This window comes from Gastrolobium bilobum, unplaced genomic scaffold (genome assembly GCF_033153095.1).
Source record: "Gastrolobium bilobum isolate Gb01-03AN ecotype WA unplaced genomic scaffold, APGP_CSIRO_Gbil_v1 utg3209, whole genome shotgun sequence".
NCBI classification, from domain to species: domain Eukaryota; kingdom Viridiplantae; phylum Streptophyta; class Magnoliopsida; order Fabales; family Fabaceae; genus Gastrolobium; species Gastrolobium bilobum.
The window spans coordinates 850,651-871,752 of NW_026899772.1; the positions used below are offsets into that span (position 1 = coordinate 850,651).

General features: G+C 32.9%; 2 protein-coding genes across 2 annotated transcripts; both read right to left on the bottom strand.

The window, feature by feature from the left end:
- Positions 1 to 4,609: 4,609 nt before the first annotated feature.
- Positions 4,610 to 9,591, bottom strand: LOC133293365 (uncharacterized GPI-anchored protein At1g61900-like). Its single transcript, XM_061491931.1, has 8 exons — positions 9,331 to 9,591; positions 7,267 to 7,446; positions 6,559 to 7,164; positions 6,011 to 6,256; positions 5,858 to 5,869; positions 5,516 to 5,659; positions 5,244 to 5,288; positions 4,610 to 5,003 (listed from the first exon to the last, which is right to left on the bottom strand). Exons 1-8 carry the CDS (start codon positions 9,392 to 9,394, stop codon positions 4,933 to 4,935), a joined length of 1,368 nt encoding a protein of 455 aa, XP_061347915.1. The 5' UTR covers positions 9,395 to 9,591; the 3' UTR covers positions 4,610 to 4,932.
- A 3,194-nt stretch (positions 9,592 to 12,785) lies between these two features.
- LOC133293327 (uncharacterized) lies at positions 12,786 to 13,184 on the bottom strand. Its single transcript, XM_061491874.1, has one exon. It carries the CDS (start codon positions 13,182 to 13,184, stop codon positions 12,786 to 12,788), a length of 399 nt encoding a protein of 132 aa, XP_061347858.1.
- Between the last annotated feature and the right edge of the window lie 7,918 nt (positions 13,185 to 21,102).

A 21,102-nucleotide genomic window follows, 5' to 3' on the forward strand; every position in this document is an offset into this window, starting at 1 on the left:
CAACTTGACGTCAATAATGCATTCCTCCATGGTGATTTGCTTGAGGAGGTGTATATGCATTTGCCTCCTGGTTACACTTCCAGTCACTCATCCCTTCCTCCTAATGCTGTTTGCCGCCTCCATAAATCTCTTTATGGACTCCGTCAGGCTTCCAGGCAGTGGTATGCCAAGTTCTCCTCCACCTTGACGCAACTTGGGTTTCTACAATCACAATCTGATCACTCCTTATTTGTTCGTTCTTCTCCTACTTGCTTTATTGCTATTTTGGTTTATGTTGATGATATTATTGTTGCTTCTAACAATCCTCATGAAGTACAACAGCATACTGCCACATTGCATAACAGTTTCAAGTTAAAAAATCTTGGTTCCTTAAAATACTTTCTCGGCCTTGAAGTTGCTCGCAGTACAAAGGGCATTTTTATTTCTCAACGACAATATGCTTTGGAGGTTCTCAAAGATTCTGGCCTGTTGGGTTGTAAGCCTCGTAGCACGCCCATAGGTGTTGGTTTCAAGCTATCCACTCCTGATGGTGACCTCCTATCTGATCCATCCATATATCGGCGGTTGATTGGACGTTTTCTTTATCTTACAATATCCAGACCCGATCTTTGTTTTGCTGTTAATCGTTTGAGCCAATTTATGGCCTCTCCTCGGGTTCCTCACCTTCAAGCTGCCCACAGGCTCCTTGGTTATGTTAAGCATACTGCTGGTCAAGGCCTTTTCTTCTCTTCTGCCTCTCCTATTCAATTAAATGCTTTTTGTGACTTCGATTGGGCTTCTTGCCCAGAAACCCGGCGTTCGATTTCTGGTTTCTATGTTTTTATTGGTGATTCCCTTGTCTCTTGGAAGTCTAAAAAGCAACACACTGTGTCCAGGTCTTCTACAGAAGCAGAATACAGATCTATGGCTAATGTCACATGCGACCTTTTATGGCTGTTTTCACTTCTCAAAGATTTTCAAGTTTTGCACCCAGCTCCTGCACATCTCTTTTGTGACAATCATTCTGCTCTTCACTTGGCAGCAAATCCGGTTTTCCATGAGCGCACCAAGCACATTGAGATCGATTGTCATCTTGTTCGCGAGCACATTCTCAAAGGACGCATTAAGACCTTTCCTGTTCCTTCATGCAAGCAGCTCGCGGACCTGCTTACCAAGCCTTTGCTTCCCTCCAAGTTTGCTGTTCTGGTGTCCAAGATGGGTGTTTTAAACATCCACTCTCCATCTTGAGGGGGGCTATTAATATTCATTTTTTTATTTGTAATTCTTTTATCTTTCTGATAGTTTTTACACTGCTATTTCCCTTTCCACGTTTCTGTTAGAGAGTTGTGTGCTCATGTGCACATTCTGTTAGCAGAGTAGTGAAGTGCTATTTTTACGCTTTTCTGTTATGACCTCATGCCTTTTATATAACTTACCACTGTATGCAACTTTTCTTCTAAGTAATGAGAATTATGCAATTCAGCAACATTGAGTCTTTCTCTGGTTTTCCATTTCTCATAACTAATAAATTCAATCATATGTTGTTATATATATATATATATATATATATATATATATATAAAACAGGTTGAATATGATTGCCATCATATATGAGAGTTCAAACTCGGTTAATGATGTTTGAACATAAAATTAAATGATAATGTAAAAAATGTTTTTAGGTACTGTTTATGAAAATTAAACTGTCTCAATAAAAAATAAATAAAAGAAGATGCTCTTAATTACCACTTAAAATATGGGATTATTTATAACCATACAAGTGACATTGAGTAACTTGACACATGCATGCTATTAGTTAGTAATGGCCAATGATGTGTCACACATAACACGGGCTTGGGCCAAGATAGGTGGTTTCAATTACAATTTTTTTTTTTTTTTTTGGAGTTACCCAACCCTAATTATCTCTTTGAGACGAGTTGGCTCCCTCCGGTATCCCCACAAGCTTCGACTCTTTGAGCCGGCTATAAGACTAATCCGGAGTGCGGGGAACAGTGATGGCTAAAGGTTCAGCCTCCTCCCCAAAAATGCATTCAGCCGGTTTCAATTACAATTTTGGATTGTGGGATTTTTTACGTTGAGTATTCAATAATAATGCTTAATCATTAAGATTTCTAAGAAATTCTTCAATGTGATATCAAATATGAGATTCTAAGAAACCCACTATCACATTTTCAAGCATCTAAAAATAATCCTCCTACCAAACTAATACGACCAATACTTATAATTTTTAAAAACTAAAAGGTAATGTCGTTAACGATAATATTTGAATTGATATAGAGATAGACATATATGTCTTTTTACCTCAATTCCATTATTTTCATCTACTATGACTGCCTTCTTTATATAACAATTAAATAAATAACACCTATTACAAATATAATGAAAATATAATCGACTATCATTTATAAGAAAGGGATTAAATATTTAATTTTTAGAGAAATATAATTATATTTGTTTAAATTGTTATTTTATTTTATTAATAATTTATTTTTTACTTAATAAAAATATTAAGAATCAAGAATCAAGAAAAAATAATATCATTTTTCACTCCTCATGAAGCCTTTATTGCATAAATAATTGTCAGTTTTATTCTACCAAGCTCTAGTGCCTTATGAATTTTACACACCTAATTATCACTTCCTTCCACACAAAAATCTTCAGTTAAAGCTATATAAATATCTTTAGATAAGCTTCTATTTAGAAATGCTCTTTTGACATCTAAATGTCAAATTTTACACTTCATTTTTGCAGTAAAAGCTATAAGAACATGGATTATATCCGTTCTTGAAACTGGTGCAAAGGTTTTTATGTAGTCAATTCCAGATTGCTGAATGTACACTTCAACATGATATTTGGCCTTGCACTTACTTGTTGGATCCATTGGGGTTTAGTTTTACCCTATAGACCCACTTAACTCCAATAAGTTCCTTGTATTCAGATTTGTCAACCGGCTGCCAAGTCTTACTGTTTTTATTGGTGTCAGTCTTTAAAAACCCGGCCCGGCCATCGACCCGGTCGAAGTCAGGAGTCATGGGGTCACGGGTTCAACCGGGGGAGTCATGGTTTTATATATTAAAAGAATAAGAATATATATATCTTATATGAAAATATTAAAAAACAAACCACCAATCATCAAAGATTCAAAATATACTTAACATAATTCACGAATTACAAATACAAGTCAATATTACACAACCTATTAAAGTATCAAAATACCAAAATACAAAACTCATATTCTAATGGGGTCACTACGTTGACCCGGTTCTGTCTCTTTTGAGAAGTTTCCTGACAAAAAAAAAATGTAAAGGAAGTAAGAATGAGATTTTGTTTAATTTTCGTCGACTACCGTAAGGATTTCATTTGAATGGGTAAAATTCTTACCTTTTCTAGAAGATTCACGGCAGCGAGGTGAATATTGAAGACGTCTAGGTCGCTAGGAGAGAAGAAAACGATTAGATTTAGGTTTGCAAGCATTTTTTTTTTTTTTTAATAAAATGATATTATTTCATGGATTTTTTAAAAAAAAAACATGCAGTGACCCTCCTTGATCCCTCTGACCCGGGAGTCACTGAAACCCGGCCAGGTTTTGGGGGTCGGAGGGGTCAATATGCATATAGGGTCCAACTTGTGACCCCAACTCTCAGAGAGGAGGGGTCAGGGTTGACCCGAGTCAACCCGGAGGCGCGGGGTGGGATTTTAAAACACTGATTGGTGGTTATCTCCTTTATTGGCTTTAAGAAACAGCCATTTGGAGCTTCAACCAAGGCTTTAAACTTCTTAAAAAAAGGAAAAACTTCATAAGTCTGTTTAAGGAAGTAAACCTAAGTCATCCTTGTAAAATCATCTATAAAAAGAATAGAGTATTAACTGCTATTAAATAAGGTAGTTTTACAGGTCTACGAACATTAGAGTGAACTACTCGAAGCTTTTCACTAGTTCTTCATGGAGGTAGAAAAAGATAATCGGCATCCTTCACACGTTACTGAACATACTTGAATATTAGACAAATCTTCAACCAACTCTGTCCTTTGAGCAAACTGAATCAGTTTCAAATTATAATGATAAAATGTATTGTGACAAAGCTTAAATCAAGCTCAATCTTGCTGATTTTACACTCATGCTCAATAATTAAACTCCAATTATTGCGAAAGCATCTTTTTCTCGTCTCTACAAATATCAAATAACTCATGACCATCAACATAAATAACCATACAACTTCCTTCTTTAAACTACAGAGTAAGCATTTTGCTTCATTAGCATGAATCTCAAGTTCCTTTGTCAATGATAGCAACTTTGTCTCCAAATTTTTAACTTTACTAATCCTGTAACTGGTGTCAGCTTTGAGAAAAAAAATTTGGTTTGCTTTTCGAGTTGCTGCTTTCATGCTCCTTTCCAACCATGAATTTGGTGTGTTTAAGGACAGACCTTAAAACGTAATTCTACAAGGAAGGAGTAGGAGGGGAGGGCAACATCAAGCAGACGTGGCATGATGATGATTGCAAAAGATTCATTATTGACATGATCATAATTTATCTTGTTTTACTCTCAACTTTTACCGGTCAAAGAAAATCCATTAAAGAACATTTTTTTTCTAAGAGATTAAGCACCGGATCAAATGCCTATAATACTTAAAAAGGATGATTACAAAACCTTCTCCAACTGCAATCCAGGTTTACATTTCAATCTCGATAAGTTCCTGTATAACCTATGCTTTCTAAGTTTCCTATATACAAAAATTTTATTACACGACCACACAAGAATCATGAATCAATTAAGATCGGAAACAGATTGGACTACACATCCAATTGAGATTTCTCCTTCTCACAAAACCGGTCACATTTGGATGGCAACTAACCTTTTCCATATCATCCATCCAAAAACCCTCCTTGTTGAAGGACTAGGAAAGCTGCATTTTAACAAGGAAGCCCCTCATAATCACACGATTGTCATCAAGAGAAACGATAAAGCAACAAGAAGGAAAAACAGCACGTCATGACTGTAGAGGCCTGCAGAACATGAAAATACAGTCAGTCAATTGATCTGGTGTTACTCAGTTATCAAGTTGGTTAACAGTTTCAATCTACTTTATCTTTTCTCTGAAGGTAGGCATAACCGATCATAAGATACCATTTTAAACACCCAGATGTAACCACAAGCATATATATGTTCTAGTTTAAACTTTAAACAGTGTTTAAGAACTTCATAGTTTACTGAATAAACAGCATAAATTGAAAATATTCTCTTACAACTTTGACTAGATGCTGCTGCAGGAAGGGCAGGGATGTTGACAGCTGCAGTCCCAATAAGGTAGAATCATCAAAAGTTTACAAAAGAAATAGAATATTTTATATAAGAATGAATTAAAATAAAAGAGTTGTGAAACCAAAAAGAACTTAAAAAATATATAGCATTTTCTTCTTTCCCTCTCAGCGAATAGCAATAAAAACAAACAAATATAAATAAATAAATAGCAGTTTTCCACTCAAAACTATGTAAACTTCCAACAGGGTAAACGTACATTTATTGCATGATGAAGCAGCCCCTTGAGATGTAGAAGGCCAGGGAGCTGGAATATTGTCATTTAGATCACAAAGGAAGGTAATCCCAGAAGTACTGTCAAATGTAGCATCAGAAGGCAAACTGGGTAATAGACAACCAGCCCCTGTTTAGGGAAAGTAATATAGCAAGTCACATCTCAGCATAACATTAGATGCAAGAGGACATCGGTGACTTAATTGAAGCATTACATAATAAAGAATGCATTTCAAAAGTAAACATTTTTTCTTAATTGAAAATAATTATATAAACACTTTCCCTTTTCTCTCCCCCTCCCCCTAAAAAAGAAAACACCAAGAGTTACCTTGATTTCCAACTGAAGCATCCACATTGTTGATTTCCACACCAAGTTGAACATGCAGGAAGAAAAAAGAATTATTAACATCAGGTATAAAATATTATGGGCATTGAGAGTTATTGTGTTGCATATTAACAGGAACAGAGAAGCAAAACTAACCTTGAAGGGAAAAATCCTTAAGGCTTATGTGACAAAGACTATAAACATCTTCATTAATATTTGACTTTTTTAATTTCATTGCCAAAGTCTCTGCACAATTCAAAGCTTGCAAGTTCGTGATGAATCTCTGCTTTTGCAAGTGAGACACATAGCTTTCCATGGCATTACAGCATGCTGTCTTGTTACTTATCCCGTTCCCACAACCCTTGGCAACTTGCTTCATGTCAGGGAAAACCAGAGGACAAACTGTGGCAGAAGACAAAGAAAAGATCTAAGTGAAAAAAATGCAGTATTAAGAGGCCAGAAGGATTACCATCATTAGGAATCATCACCAGATGATAAAAAAGCGCCGAATGCGACTAGCTAAAATCTACCAGAATCATCACATGATGACCATTGCACATAAGCTTAGTGGTAAGCCACAAGTAACAAGGCTTTTCATGTAGAGCTATACAGGAAATAGAAAATCACGAAGAAAAACTGCCCCAACTCATAATCTCCTCAACCTTTGTCAGGAAGGAACAATATACCATTTTACTCAAACTAACCTTTGTTAAGGTTGCAATTAGAAAGCCCTCTGAGAACTTTCTTGGCATCAGAAGGATCAAGCTTGCTAGCTATCCACCGGAGGACAATATTTCTACAATCATTGACCCGAATAGAGTGCTCAGGTAGAACATGCGGCACACCTATGCTCAAAGTATCAGAACTTTTTGATGCAATTGTCGTAGCTGCTTCTAATATAGCATTCTGACAAATTTGGTAGCAGCATTCTTTCACGGGATCAATTTTCTCACAGGCAGTAAGGAGCTTAGAAGTATCCACCATGTCATAAAAATCGTTCACATTTTTCACTGGGCAAGATGCCTCTGTAAGATTTGAAGAATGAATTGAACATATCTGCTTCAGACTATTATTGGCACCCTGGCTCATCAAAATCTGCTCCACATCAGAAAGGCAATGTTGAGCAACGATCCCATTTAAAGCAAGTACATCAGTATATTTACTGGATTGACCAATGAGAATTGTGAGAGTGGCTTCAAATTGGGGACAACATATAACATTAGCCAGATATGGTGCAAAAAATTCCCAGCAATCAATGGCTGTCACACTTGTCAAATTTTCAGCAGCAGTGAAGTTCAAAGTGCAGAGTCCTGCAAGATCCGCAGACAAAGACAGTATAAGAGAGAGAGTAAACATCCAAATTCAAGCCTTTGAAAATCCAAAATAACCACAGAAATTATTTAGAAAAGAACCTGATAACTTAGGGATGGAGGTATTGGTGAATGGAGCCAGTGGTGAAGGTGCAAGAAGAGGAAGAAAGGGTTGCGGAGCACCAAGAGGTGAGATTTTGGGGAACATGGAATCCACATGGTTATCCAATAGTACAGGATCTCGAAGATGATCTAATCTACTGCTATGGGAATCAAGCGCACCTGTACCAAAAATCGAATGAGAAAGAATCTTTACCTCTCTGTGTGTCTCTCCCTCTTGCTTACTCACTTAGAATGAGTTAGCAAAGCAAAATAGTACATGCAAAGAACTGTATTGATCGCTTCAATTAGAAAATCATACTTCTCCAGATATTATGTTGTGTTAAAGAGTTACAAATAATAGCAGTCACAGTTCAAGGATGAGGATGTCATAACATATCTTATAGTTAAAACCTAAAAGGCACTTAAGCATGGAAAAGTATCCTGAACTCAATGTGTTGAGATATATAGTCCCACATTGGTTGTATGAGCAACTAATGTGGAGTTTATAAGGCCTTGGGAACTCCCACCCTTTGAGCTAGTTTTTGGGGTGGTGTATCCCAAGGTTCTTTACATGGTATCAGAGCCTCATGTCCTAGGTTCTTATCACATGGTATCAGACCCCCCACTTTCTTTCTGGTGGAATTTCTTTCTTCGCACAGGTAGGTGGGCCTGTGCATTGTCCACCCTTCAAGCCCAGTGGACTCTCATGTGAGGGGGCGTGTTGAGATATATAGTCTCACATTAGTTGTATGAGCCAACTAATGTGGAGTTTATAAGGCCTTGGGAACTCCCACCCTTTGAGCTTGCTTTTGGGGTGGTGTATCTCAATGTTCTTTACACAATGTTAATTAATTCTCATCAATAAAATCCTCCAGATACCAATTTGATTTTGTTTTAACTGTCCATGTGACATTACAGTCCCAATCCAGTCAAATTTGTTCAACAAGAAGAAATGAGAGATTCTATTTGTCAGTGAATGATAAAATCAATAGAAAAGAAAATCTTTGAATATAATTGAAATTGAGACTTCTAAATATATATCGGAGATCTTTGCAAACAAATGTCAAAGTTAAAAATTTATTTTGCTGAAGCAGAGGACAACCAAGGATAGAGTTCAACTTCAATTTATATCATGAAGTCCAGCATTTTGAAGTTTTGTGGGGAAGGGATGGGTGTGAGGCATTGTAATACTGAATTTCCAAACTCATGGACCAGCTACACCATTAACTAATTTGATTCAGCCTGTATTCTGGAAGATGAACTCTGTGCGGTAAGGGCTAAATCACAGAAGCTCCCTTGTTAATATGATCAAAGACCAATAATTATAACCAAATGGTGGTAGCTCCCTTGGTAGCAAGGGAGCTGAGTAAGTAAAAAGAAAAAGGCTTCGGTTTGATCCCCACATGCCATCTTTGGGAGGGGTTTAAATATCTTCATCCCTGACTCTCTCCGCACACCGGATTAATTCCTAGCCAACTCAGAGAGTCGAAACTTATGAGAATACCAAGGAAGCCAACTTGCCTTAAAGAGTTAATTAGGGCTGGATTAACTCCAAAAATAAAAAAAGACCAATAATTATATCATCAGCTTAGCGAGCACCAGCAATAAAGCTAAGTTGAAACCAAAATTCAAGAATAGCCTAAGCTTTTTTTGTTTTGTTTTCATTAGCACAGAAAATTAGCTAAGAAAGTAAAAATAAAACAAAAATTCCAAAACCCTAACTCCGCCTACTGCTGGCACTATCCCACCTCATCATAACGAACATTGCAAATTAGCAGGAGAAAAGACGAGTCCAGAGAATAATGCAAGTGAATATAGTTCATGAAACTAGAAATAAATGAAATCTCATCAGCAAGCAGCAAACTTTAAAAACCCAGAGCCATGCTCAAAGTGTAAAACACCAACAACTGCTCCCCAAAACAAATACCCAACTTTGGAACTCATCAAACCCACTTGGGTTTTGGCCAAAACAAAAACAGCAGAGCAATACAGTAATCAATAATCTTACAGATCAAACGAAAATGAGAAAGAATTGCAGGCTATAAATCGGTAAGGAGGACTTACAGAGATTGAGCAGGAACAGTTGAAAAAGAAAGAGGTGAAGGAGAAGCAAGACGTTAGGCTTCATGCCCACAAGCAGAAAGGTAAAGCATTCAAGGAGAGAAGGAAAAGGTGAGTAACAGCATTGAAGATGGAGGAAGAACTAGAAGGGTTGAAAAAGAAAGGGTCATTCATGTCAATGTGTGAGTGAGGAAATAAAGAAAGAAAAGAAGAGTGAAAGCCATGAATGAATGAATGAGGGGTTCAACAAAGTTAGTGGGGACTGATGCAGGCTCAGTAATAGCTGTCTGGTGAGACCCAGAGAGAGAGAGAGAGAATAAGAGAGAGAGAGAGAGTAGACCCCACCATTAACGATGAGCTGCGTTTAGCTACCGCATTTACGCCATCAAATGCCTTTTTTCCCATTCCCCGCTTTTGCCTTTTCGCTTGTGTTTGTGTATGAAAGAAACCAGTTCTTTCGCACGCGTCACGCTCGCTCACACGCACGCTCCCATCGTTGGTGTTTGGGTACACGCGTTCGAGCCAACTACGTGAGACTAGTTGTGTTTGTGTTGTCACAGGTTTTCATGTTTCATGTTTTGGCGCTAACTGGGTCATGTGGCAGTTGGTAGATGGGAACATTTAATGGGGTCAGTTAATGGCTCTTGCTTTTATTTATTTTGATTTCGAATTGGAAACGGAATGAAAGCATTACTCCTACCAGTTCCATTTATCACTACTGTCTTCAATTCAAGGAAATGGATCATTTTATGGGTTAAAATTTAATTTTTAACCCACATAACTTAGCTTGATACTATTTTTCAATAATGTAAATAGTATCGTTTTTATCTTACGCCTATTTTATTCTTAATTTTCAGATGTTATTGATTTTAATTGACTTATGTGATTAATTTTTTTTATTATTTATGACCTTTGAAATTTGATATATTATCTTAATTCATTTAATTAAGCATGTATTTATTAAAGACTTATTATGTTATTTAAGATCTGCGTATTTTTTATTTGAGGACTGTTAGGTTACTTTTTAATTTATTTGACTATAGTTAAGACTTATTATCTGTAATAAATGTCACATTTTAACATTTATTTTAATATTGAAATTTTTATTTTATTTATCCCATGTCAAGCCGACGTATTCAATTTAACTTAATCCTCTCTCATAAATGAGTGAGGATGCGTCACATAAAAATAAAATAAAAATATTCTCTCAAATCAATCCAATCCTGATCATCCCTAAATGTTGCATGAAAAAAAAAAAAAAAAACTAACATCGCCCATAAAAAAAAACATGATATATCTTATATGTAATATTTTCAATAGCTTTCTTACATTTTACGTAGTGTTTTTTAATTATATAATCTTGGAAAGAATTTTGAAGTGTCTTCTTAGTGATTATATAAGCATGATAATAAATGTTGGATCAACTAGGCTCGAGCAAAATCAACCAATGGTATGTTAGTGATCTTCCATTAAGACAACGTACTTTTCATCTAAGCTTTTAAAAAAACAAATGATAATACATGGAGCCCATGACCATGAGATCCTGACCCAATTCAAGAAACTGGCCCAATCTCTCAACTTTTTATCTGACCTTCCTGACCCAATGATGAGTTAATGGACTATATATATCAAGTTAGCACTGGGCAGTGGCAATGTCTTTTATACTTTTTTTTAAACTATATTTAAAGAAATGTATTTATTGAATAACAAAGAGAAGAAAGAAATTGTGAAATTAATCCATATATTGAATAGGTACAGGTGTGTACAATATATACAAAACCTAAAGCACTTAGTTCAGACTTAACCTAAATACTAATAAAGAAAATATATTTACAATATTATTTCCAACAGTATTATCAGAACAATAAGTGGGATCTGAATAATTTTAAACTATATTTTATATGATTTTTTAATATGATAAAAAGTATAAAATATAGTTTAATATGATTAATTCCAATCTCTCAACTTTTTTTATCTTTCAGTTGTCAAGTTAGCACTCGGCAGTGGCAATGTATTTAAAAAGAAGTTATATATATATGATTAATTTTACTCCAACGTGGCCCCAATCCCATTTTTTCTATTATTGGAGACGGCTATACTCGGATGTTTGTTCCCTTACTAATTTACAAGCTAAACCATGACCTAATAGTTTGGATACATATATATGTTCTGGACAGAGTTCATAGATCTCACTTCAACATAATAACAACTTAGTAATAGGATAAGCAAACAAATCAAATACCTTCAGGTAAATCTATATATAAATAGCAGGTTAAGTATATCAAATACACATTTTTTGGATTATATTTTTTTAGTTGTCATAGTGCATACGCCTGATGCCATTCAACCTTGAACTTATTAGTACACAATGATATGATAACTCTTGCGGTATTTCTTGCGTAGACCGTTACTAGCGTACAAATCCCACATTCAATATAGTATTCAATTCATCACAATAAATTTAAATAGAGAGATTTCAAATGAAAACATGAAATCAACTCCTATGTATATTGTTCCAACATCATTACATACAAGTAATACAAAATTAAATCATATAATTATTAAACGTTAAATATTAGATTTAATTTGTTATACTTTCTGAGATTATAAATATGTTTATATTAATTTTATCATATCAATTTTTTTTAGCTAACGGTTTTCTTTTATATATTTTAATTGTATTTTTTTCCTGAAAATATTAAATAAATTATGTATTAAATATTTGTTTACCAAATAAAGAACTCGTTATTATAAATATTAAATGTGAAAAAAAAGCATACAATAAAAGGACGAAAAATCAAACCTTTTTCAGGCAATATTACAAACTAAAAAATTAAAAGCTAGCTCAAATTAAACACAATAAGAGTTGGTCGATATACAACTCGATTTTTTTTCTTAATATTAAAAAAAAAAGATATCGAGTTGGTCGACATGAAAAAGAAACAAAAGCAAAAGGACAATTAAATATTATCTACCTTCAAAGTGGAAACCGACATATTAATAAAAAAAAGTACTTCATGTATAAAATAATGGAAAGAACATCAGATTAATTTAATCTTCTGGAATCTGGACAACTGGTTTGTTCGCGTCATGATCCATGAATAATGATATCAGAACCCGTAACTTCTTTGATTTGGTCACTTCTTTGGAGTCAAATTAATCATAGATAAAGTATATACGTGCCGTCCGTAAACCTTAATATATATATAAGGGTAACTTTGATATAGTTTTACACAAGAAAAATTCACTTTGTTTCAGGCTTAATTTACTCACAGAATCATGAATATACAAATCACACATTCTCAACCTCTATCTTACAAGAAAGTACAAGCTGAAAACATTAAAAAATAAATAAAAAAATGCTGGGTGGCTTAGTTTGAATATTTTATACAAATACAAACTTAAACCTTTCTCAACCTCTAACACTATACACACCCCAACGACACCCTGCACCTAAATTAATTAACCTCGGGAATACCTTGTAGCACAGGCTTCCACGACCTATGATGAGCATCATGATGTTCATTCACATGATATCTGGCGTTTATCAATCGAACAAGAACTTGTTCTGCAGTAGCATGTCCTGCAACAACTTGCTTCTTCTCTTTCCCTCCCAACAATTCCGCTAGCTCCTTCTTTGAGATCTTTATCTTCACCTTCCCATTGACATGATCAGAAGAAGCTCGTCTCAGCGAACCTAAAAGCAGCCTTTCTTTCTCCACGTTCTCAAAACTCAACCCATGAACTTCATCAAACACCTTGCTTGAACCCATCTTACCCTTATGCTTAGAAGAATAAGAACCCCAGTCTTCCCCAGCCCACTCCATCGACGACTCCACCGCACAACAGTTTCCCATATATATTATAGATCAACCAAAAAAAAAAATATATATATATATATATATATATATCTATATATCTACTATTACCAGCTAGGTAGCTAGTTATGGATGATTTTGTTTTATATGTTGAAGTTTGTAAAAATGCAATGATGAGAGAGATTTGTGAGGTGGGAGGGTTTTGATATATATAGGGGGTGATGGAAGAGAAATGGGTAATAGGCAAATTGACTTTTTGGTTATGAATTTACAATATTGGATTAATTCTTCATCCATGTGGCAGCTAGATCTGGTCACTTTTAATGTATGTGGCAGCTGAAGAGGTAGGATTTGATTTGTTGACCAAATTATATGATTTATATAAAGCTATACATGCCGTGTGGGACCCAAATGATTTGAGGTACTTGATTTGGTCACTTGATCTTTGAAGAGCGTGTGTGAAATGGGGGATGAAAGAGCATATATATCTGAGTGGGTGTGAAGTGTGAACACTCTTATGCCATTGGAATCTTTGACTTGGGATATTTTGGCTTGCTGCTTTCATTTAATTACCTTCACGTGGGGGATTAGTATAATCACTTCCGTAATCTTTTTATCTCTCCATGGATAATGCTGCTCTGTTAGGTGTCAATGTGTCAGCTTTACATTCATTAACGGGTTAAACCTTGTGCTGACAAATTAAATCAAAATTTAATGATTCAAAATGGATCAGTTAATTCCATTAATTTAGTATAAATTTCATTTCAAAATATTAAAAGTTATTCAATATTTTAAAAAATAATTATATTTAATTAAATCAGTTTTTATTCGGTTAATGTTTTTGTTTTTTGCTTATCAAAAAAACTAAAAATATAAAATTGAAAAACAACTAACATCTTTTTAATTCCTTTAAATGATCAATAATATTTTAGAATGTAATATAAAATAGCTCATATAACTATAAGAAAAACATTACAAGAATAATGCATTCTTTGCTAGTGGATTTTTGTGGGTGAAATCACTGAAATGACTTGTTGATATTTTTGAAACACTAGATAAGAGTTCAGTGATGTACAAACTCATGTTTTCGTTGATAACGTAAGAAACGTAAGAAAGTAGGGATCAAATTCAGAGAAGAAACAACGGGCATTAATATTCCATAATCTAAAGCCCATAGGAATACCTTATTGAGATTCAACTTTGCTGATGCTTGCACTTCAAATTTAAAAAGTTACCTGTATGCGTTGTTTATAAGAAAATAAGAACAGCCACATACATATGATTCTCCAAGCTGGCAATTTAGCTAGCTAGAGAGTATATGGTCGGTCGTTGGTGGTTGAACTCATGCAATCTGTCTTAACGTAACGAACAGTATATTGAAGCTGCTTAGAAAGATGAATTCTTCATCTACTTATCAATAATTAAAATAAAATAAAATCACATCATCTATGATTTATTAAAATTATACAGCCACTCATGGCCAAGAGAAAAAAAAGGCACCGACTCCGATATTTTATTTCTTGCCAATATATTTTATTTCTCAGTACAGCTAGCAGAAATTAAGAAAAGTTAAGATAAAACAATCATTTAATTAGGAAATAATTTGCTAACTAAAATATATATCACTCCTTCGTTAAAATAAAAAATCCCGTAGATAAGATGATTTAAATTTTATTCAAATTATAAAATTGCTGAAAATAATAATAAAATTATTAGAATTGAAAAAATATTTATTAATATTTATAGCACATAATCTTTTGTTAGTCTAATTGACATTTTTAAATGTTAACTAGATGCTGGGAATTGAATTGATCATGTAAAGGTCGTTAATTGAAACATGTAAAATTTAGCTTACACATAAAATTAACGTTTTTTCACAATATTATTGTCCGTTTTTTGACAATCTAAGTTATCCTTGTTGGATATATATACAGAGAGCATTTAGATCTTTTTTCTAATCATAATAAGGAGTTTTTTTAAATAAAAGTTTTTTTATTTAATATATACATTTGGATCTATATATAACTTTTAAAAAATGTAAAGTTTAAAAAAATATAAATAAAATGGTGTCATTTTAAGACAAAATTTTGAACTTCTTGTTATTATTTTTTTTTTTGGAAACAACTTCTTAAAAATTTAATTATGCACTAACCCGACTTCACTCTCATTTAACCTTCACCACTAACAATATATATCCTTTTTAATAATTTTATAAAAAAATGTATTTATTAATTTTAATATTTAAATATTTTTTTTACTTAGAAGTCTTTTTTATATATACTCTGTCAAAATATAAAATAAATTTAGTTTAAAACAATCCTTTTAAAAAAAAGATGCGTAGAAAATTATTTTTTCAAATTTTCATGCTAACGGACTTGTAATCTCATAGGCTAAAGGCAAAATTGGACGAGACTTTCTCTGAATTCTCCTCTAACTCTTAATGTTTATACATATCAAAGCCTAGGACGTTCCTTTTTCCTGTGCGACCTGATTGGTTAATTTTCACATAATTAAAATGATATAACTATAATCTTAATGACAGGGTTTGTTCATCAACAACTCTGAGCTCTAGAACATAATTAGTTCTAGTCCCATTAGCCGAAAACTCTGCTTAACACTGACTTGTTCTTTGTTTTATTTATTTATTTATTTCCGTTGTTGATTGATTGTGTCTGTTATATATAGTTTTATCCTATAAGCTTAACATTATTACCTTTTCTACCCACAAAGTTAGTAGAATATCTCTAATGGTTAAACTTCCTTGGAGGTGTATATAAGAATTTTCCTTGTATTGGATAAGCATCGCCTAGTCAGTCAATTACCCAAAAATCCAAATAGAACCATCGATCCTTTACTATTCTTATCTCAACCTATAATAATCTCTGAAATCATCTGCTGTGTCATTTCCCTATAAGTGTTTGCCTTCGTCAATACTACTAGGTCACCTTATAGAATTATTGACACATTCGTGGGAGCTAGCCACCAATAGTGTAGTCAGATAAATTTCGTTGTAGAAGTGATTTTTCTATTATATTAAAATAAACTTAGACAGTTTTTTAGATGACTGTCTGTGGCCTGAACGTCATTAAGAACCTATTTGGATCGTCTTCTTTTTAAGTTAAAAATTACTTATAAGCTAAAGTTAAAAAAAAAAAATTAAAAAAAGAAGTTAAAAATTGTTTGGCAATTACATAAAAAGTTTAGTTTAAAAGTTATTTAAAAGCACATATTTCAAGAAAATTAGCTCTCTTTATCTTTATAACTCTTCATTTTAAAAAAAAAAAACACACAATTCAAGAAAAAAAATAAGAGATTTAAAAAAAGCTCCTCCTAGGAGCTTTTAACTTTCAACTTTTTTCTTCATGGGAAATATTTTTCTTATGTTGTAGGAAAGTTGTTATCTCATGTTGTAAAAATAAGATTACAAGTGAGATCCACAGGTAAGAGGAGAGAGAAAAAAAAAGAGTGGTGAAACATACCCCTATTTTGTGTGTGTAAGAAAATTATTTATCTCATGTAAAATGAGATATATATAACCCTTTCTTCAATATAAAAAAAAAGTTTTTCATTATAAGAACTTTTTCCAAAACCTGTTTGACCTAGCTTATGTTTATAAGTAGCTTCTAGCTTAAAAAAAATAAAGAGAATCCAAACAAGCACTAAATTGATCACGACAATTTTTCTTTTCGGCTCGGTCCCCCCCTAAATCAATCTCATCTATGCCTGGAGCAAATATTGGGTGAACCCGGCTCATATGAACCGGGTAGAGAGAAAGAAGAGGAGAGAGGATAGAGAGAAGAGAGGAGAGAGAGAGAGGAAGATGGAGGAGAGAGAGATCACCCAATTAATTTCCCTATGCCTGATGGTAATAAATTTTATTTAAATTACAGTTTTGGGTCTAATTATGTAGAAATCATTTTTTAATTAAAAAATATGTGCATCTAATTTTAAGATCCAAAATTTCTCGTATTATCATTAGTCAACGACCACAATGCAGAAAAAATAAAGAAGAAAAAAAAATTGGGTAACATCAAATATATAAGTCCACTATACGTGTTAGTATTATTATTTTAAAATAGTTATTTATTTTAGCAGTTTTTTTAATTCTAAAAAGTATTTATTTTCTATAATTATTATTTAATTAGTTTTAAAGCACTTGTTAAATACCCGTTTGGATAAGCTTTTTCTTAGTCAATTTTTTTTCAGAACAAAAGTACTTATACTACAAAGTCTGTTTGGATATCTACTTTATAAAAAAGTAAAAGCTATAGAAAAAGTTAAAATTCTATTTTTTTTAAGCTAAAAATTTTAACTTTTAAAAAAAGTAGAAGTTAAAACCAAATATTTTTCCAAACACAAATATTTTTTTAAAATCTAAATAATTGTAGCTTTTGTAAAAACTATTTCTAAAATAAACAAGGCATAAAAAATATTTTTCGAGAAGCTCATCCAAACAAGCCAAAAATACTGTTGATCACTTTTTTTTTTTTTCAAATATCAACTGGTATCTAAAATTCTAAACTGTGTTTCGGATTTGAGGCTTTCCAAATAATTGTGATTTTCAAAAATTGAACACATTATTATTTTGGCAGGTCAAATTCTAAAATCCACGAGGGTCACCACTATTTCAATCAGTGTTATTAAAACTGGACCGACTCGCTCGGGTCGACCCGAGAATTGGTGAACCGGTCATATAACCGGTTTGGTTGAAGCAATAGACTGGCCATGCATCAGAACCGGTGTGACCCGGTCCGACCCGACCAGTTTTCATGAAAACCGGTGACCCGGTCAGTTAACCTGTGACCCGGCCCGGTCCTAAAAAATAAAATAAAAAATCAAATTATTTATTTTTTCAAAAAAAAAATATAATAAATATATTTGAATATTTTTTTACTTATTGACTTACATAAGTTATGTACCTACAATATTAATATCATCTCAATTATGCACTATACAGAAAATTTTGATTTGATTTATAGTTAGAGATGTCATTTTTTAAACCTAAAACCCTGTATCATGATCATTATATTTTGTTTGATCCTTTATTGGATAATAGTATGTGATTTATTATTTTTTATATTAAAATATTTGAAATTTTTATCATTTTTTTAGATATTTGAGTATGTTTATATTTTTTAATATAAATTATAAAATTACATATAATTACCGGGTCATGCGATTGAACCAGTGACCCACTGGTTGAACTAGTGACCCACTGGTTGAACTAGTGACCCAATACCTCAACCGGATCAACGACCGGGCCGATTTTAATCACATTGATTTCAATAGTTCTCGGATAGTCGCCTTATGACTTACTTTTTCGGCTAATTCATGTAGTCCGAATAAAAGTTTGAGTTACAGAATTAATAAAAAACAATCATCTCAAATAGTGTTGATAACTCATAAAGTATTTTATTTTCAGTTATTACTTATTACTTTTAAAAAATAATCCTTAAGCGGTTGAAATTTGCAAAGAGATGAGCTTTTTTTCTTCTGGTATAGAATAGATGAATTATTATTATTATATTTGGAAATCAGTTACTCTTCCCTTTTAGTTTGAAGTTCTGGTCATATATAATTCCATGCAAGTGAATTTGTTTGGAGAGTAAGCGATTTGATTGTAAGCAATTTTGGGGCTGTAGCAGTTGGGATGTGCTGAGAAGATTAAGGGTGCTGTGGGTGAAATGGCACAGGTTTGAGCGACACGGATGATGACCAAAAAGGAAAAGGAGTACAGCCTGGTGTGGGAATGCATTTTTTTTTTCAAGTACAAGAAATGCGTGTTCTTTATATTAATTGTCTATAAACAAACTCTTCACTTTTTCTGCAGTTACTGCATATAAGTTATAAGTTATCTGCACTAAGCCGATACGACGTCGTTTTAAGGCAGAAATCATGGTATTTTTGTAATTTTAATTTATTTCAGGATTATGATAGTCTTTATATTTATAATTTTTTAAGATTTCAATACCAAAACGACGTCGTTTTGAGAATAAATGTAGATAACTTATCTGCATTAACTGCAGAAATATTTTTCCCATAAACAAAATAGGGAAATACTTCCTCATATTATATGAGAAATATTTTATTATATTATGATTTTTTGATTTCTAAGGGTGGGAGTGCCCAAAGCCTTATAAATGCCACATTAGTTGCACATACAACTAATGTGGGACTATATATCTCAACAATATGTAAAAAAATTTCTTTTAAAATAAATACGAAGTTCACCACTAATTAAATCACAATATAAAAAAATAATTTCCATACAATATAAGAAAATCAAGACTCATAAACAAATTAGCAGTGTACTTGTAGAAGGCCGTGGTTATGTTGCAGCTAATTTGGCGTGCAACTCCCATTGGCTTTCGACAATGAGAACAAGGGCATGTATTTAATTATGACATTGCTTGACAGAGACTTTATGTGTGATCTAGAGGTGCTTTCTTAACCTATATTTTGGATCCTGATTGAGAGATTATATTCACTTTGGGGTGTTTGTAATTTTTGTTGGTTCATACATTATGGTTAATTGGTTTGCGTAAATATCTTGAACCAAATTCTTGAATTTTTGAATCCTTTGATAGAGGCTTGTGTGATTATTTGAAGTGCTTATTTTATTATTGGCTATTGGAATCATAGTACTCATCATAATATTTATTATTCTTGCATACCTATAAATTTTGGAACAACACCACTATGTATGTTTAACTCCTGAAGCTAAGTGAGTAGGGATGACTTGAAATATTTTGCATATAGAGATAGTTATTTTTTGCATATCTTTTTGTTGTTAAATTAATCATAGGCCATAGAGCTTGTTGATTTGATTGTATTGGTTATAGATCAATTGACCCTTATTTGGGTTGTCTGTCTCTAAATATAGCAAGTTTTTGTTTTACTTTATTGATTATTTTCGCATCAAGGTAACCCCGATCTTGAAAGTTATTTTTTTCTTGGGCTTTGGGAACTTTTCACCTAGTTATATATTTTCAAATCAAATTAGTTCACAAGATTAGCTAACATGATTATTAAATCTAGTCGTATACTAAAATCAACAAAGCCCAAAGGTATTTCTTGGATGCTTGAGTTGAATTGTATTGAACTTGTTTAGAACTAAATGTTAAAAGAACTATACTCACCCCCTTAGAGTTGTGTCATCCTCTCATTGTTGGAAATCACTTACCCAAGAAATGGTACCAAAGCTTAGTGCTCTAAGAGAGTGGTGTAATAAGCCCTAGAGCTAAAAATCTGGCATGACTTCCCTATATCAAAAGCAACCTCTTGAAGTAGGATGAACCAATCAGCCATCTTATTGGAAGTCAAGGATGCAATTTTTTCTGGAATTTGTTGACCTTAGAGTTTGAAATAGTGTGGAAGAAGGATTTGAACACCCAACTACATTGGATGCCAAAGGAAACGAAGTTCTTAAGAAAATAAAGGACTATTGTGTTGGTCCCAGATGAACTAAAGAGGGGTGAATTGAGTTTTATAAAACTAATTTGTTAATTAAAAATTAACTCAAATCAATAAATCAAGATAAGGATAAAGAGATATTGACATAGTAGTTTTTTATGTGAAAAATTCAAGAGGGAAAAAAATCACGGATCCTAATATCGAATATTGAAATTCGACGAGCAACACCACTATGAAACTTTCGTATAAGGAGTTCTCTAGTATGTATCTTAGTTTTTTAGTCTACCCTTTATACAAATTATCTTGAATACCTTCCAAAAAAATATTATTTCATGATATCTTCCATATCTTTTTCAATCTTATGCAATCTACAATTATCTTGAATACTATTTCATTTTAAAATAAATATTATTTTGAAATCTCAAACAACAAGCTCATTAGTAATTTCAAGACGGTTAATTATTATCAATTAAATTAGGGAAAACATTTTCTCTTTTTAAAGGAGAAATTTTTTCTCATGTTAATGACTCAAAGCACAAGTGGG

Bases quoted from the DNA above. Each gene is read 5' to 3' on its own strand.
- LOC133293327 (XM_061491874.1), bottom strand. From the start codon at position 13,184: ATGGGAAACTGTTGTGCGGTGGAGTCGTCGATGGAGTGGGCTGGGGAA.
- LOC133293365 (XM_061491931.1), bottom strand. From the start codon at position 9,394: ATGAAGCCTAACGTCTTGCTTCTCCTTCACCTCTTTCTTTTTCAACTG. The intron at 6,257-6,558 runs GTTAGTTTGAGT...CTTCTGCCACAG, and splicing joins TAATTGCAACCTTAACAAAG to TTTGTCCTCTGGTTTTCCCT. The intron at 5,289-5,515 runs GTACGTTTACCC...TTGGGACTGCAG, and splicing joins TGCTTCATCATGCAATAAAT to CTGTCAACATCCCTGCCCTT.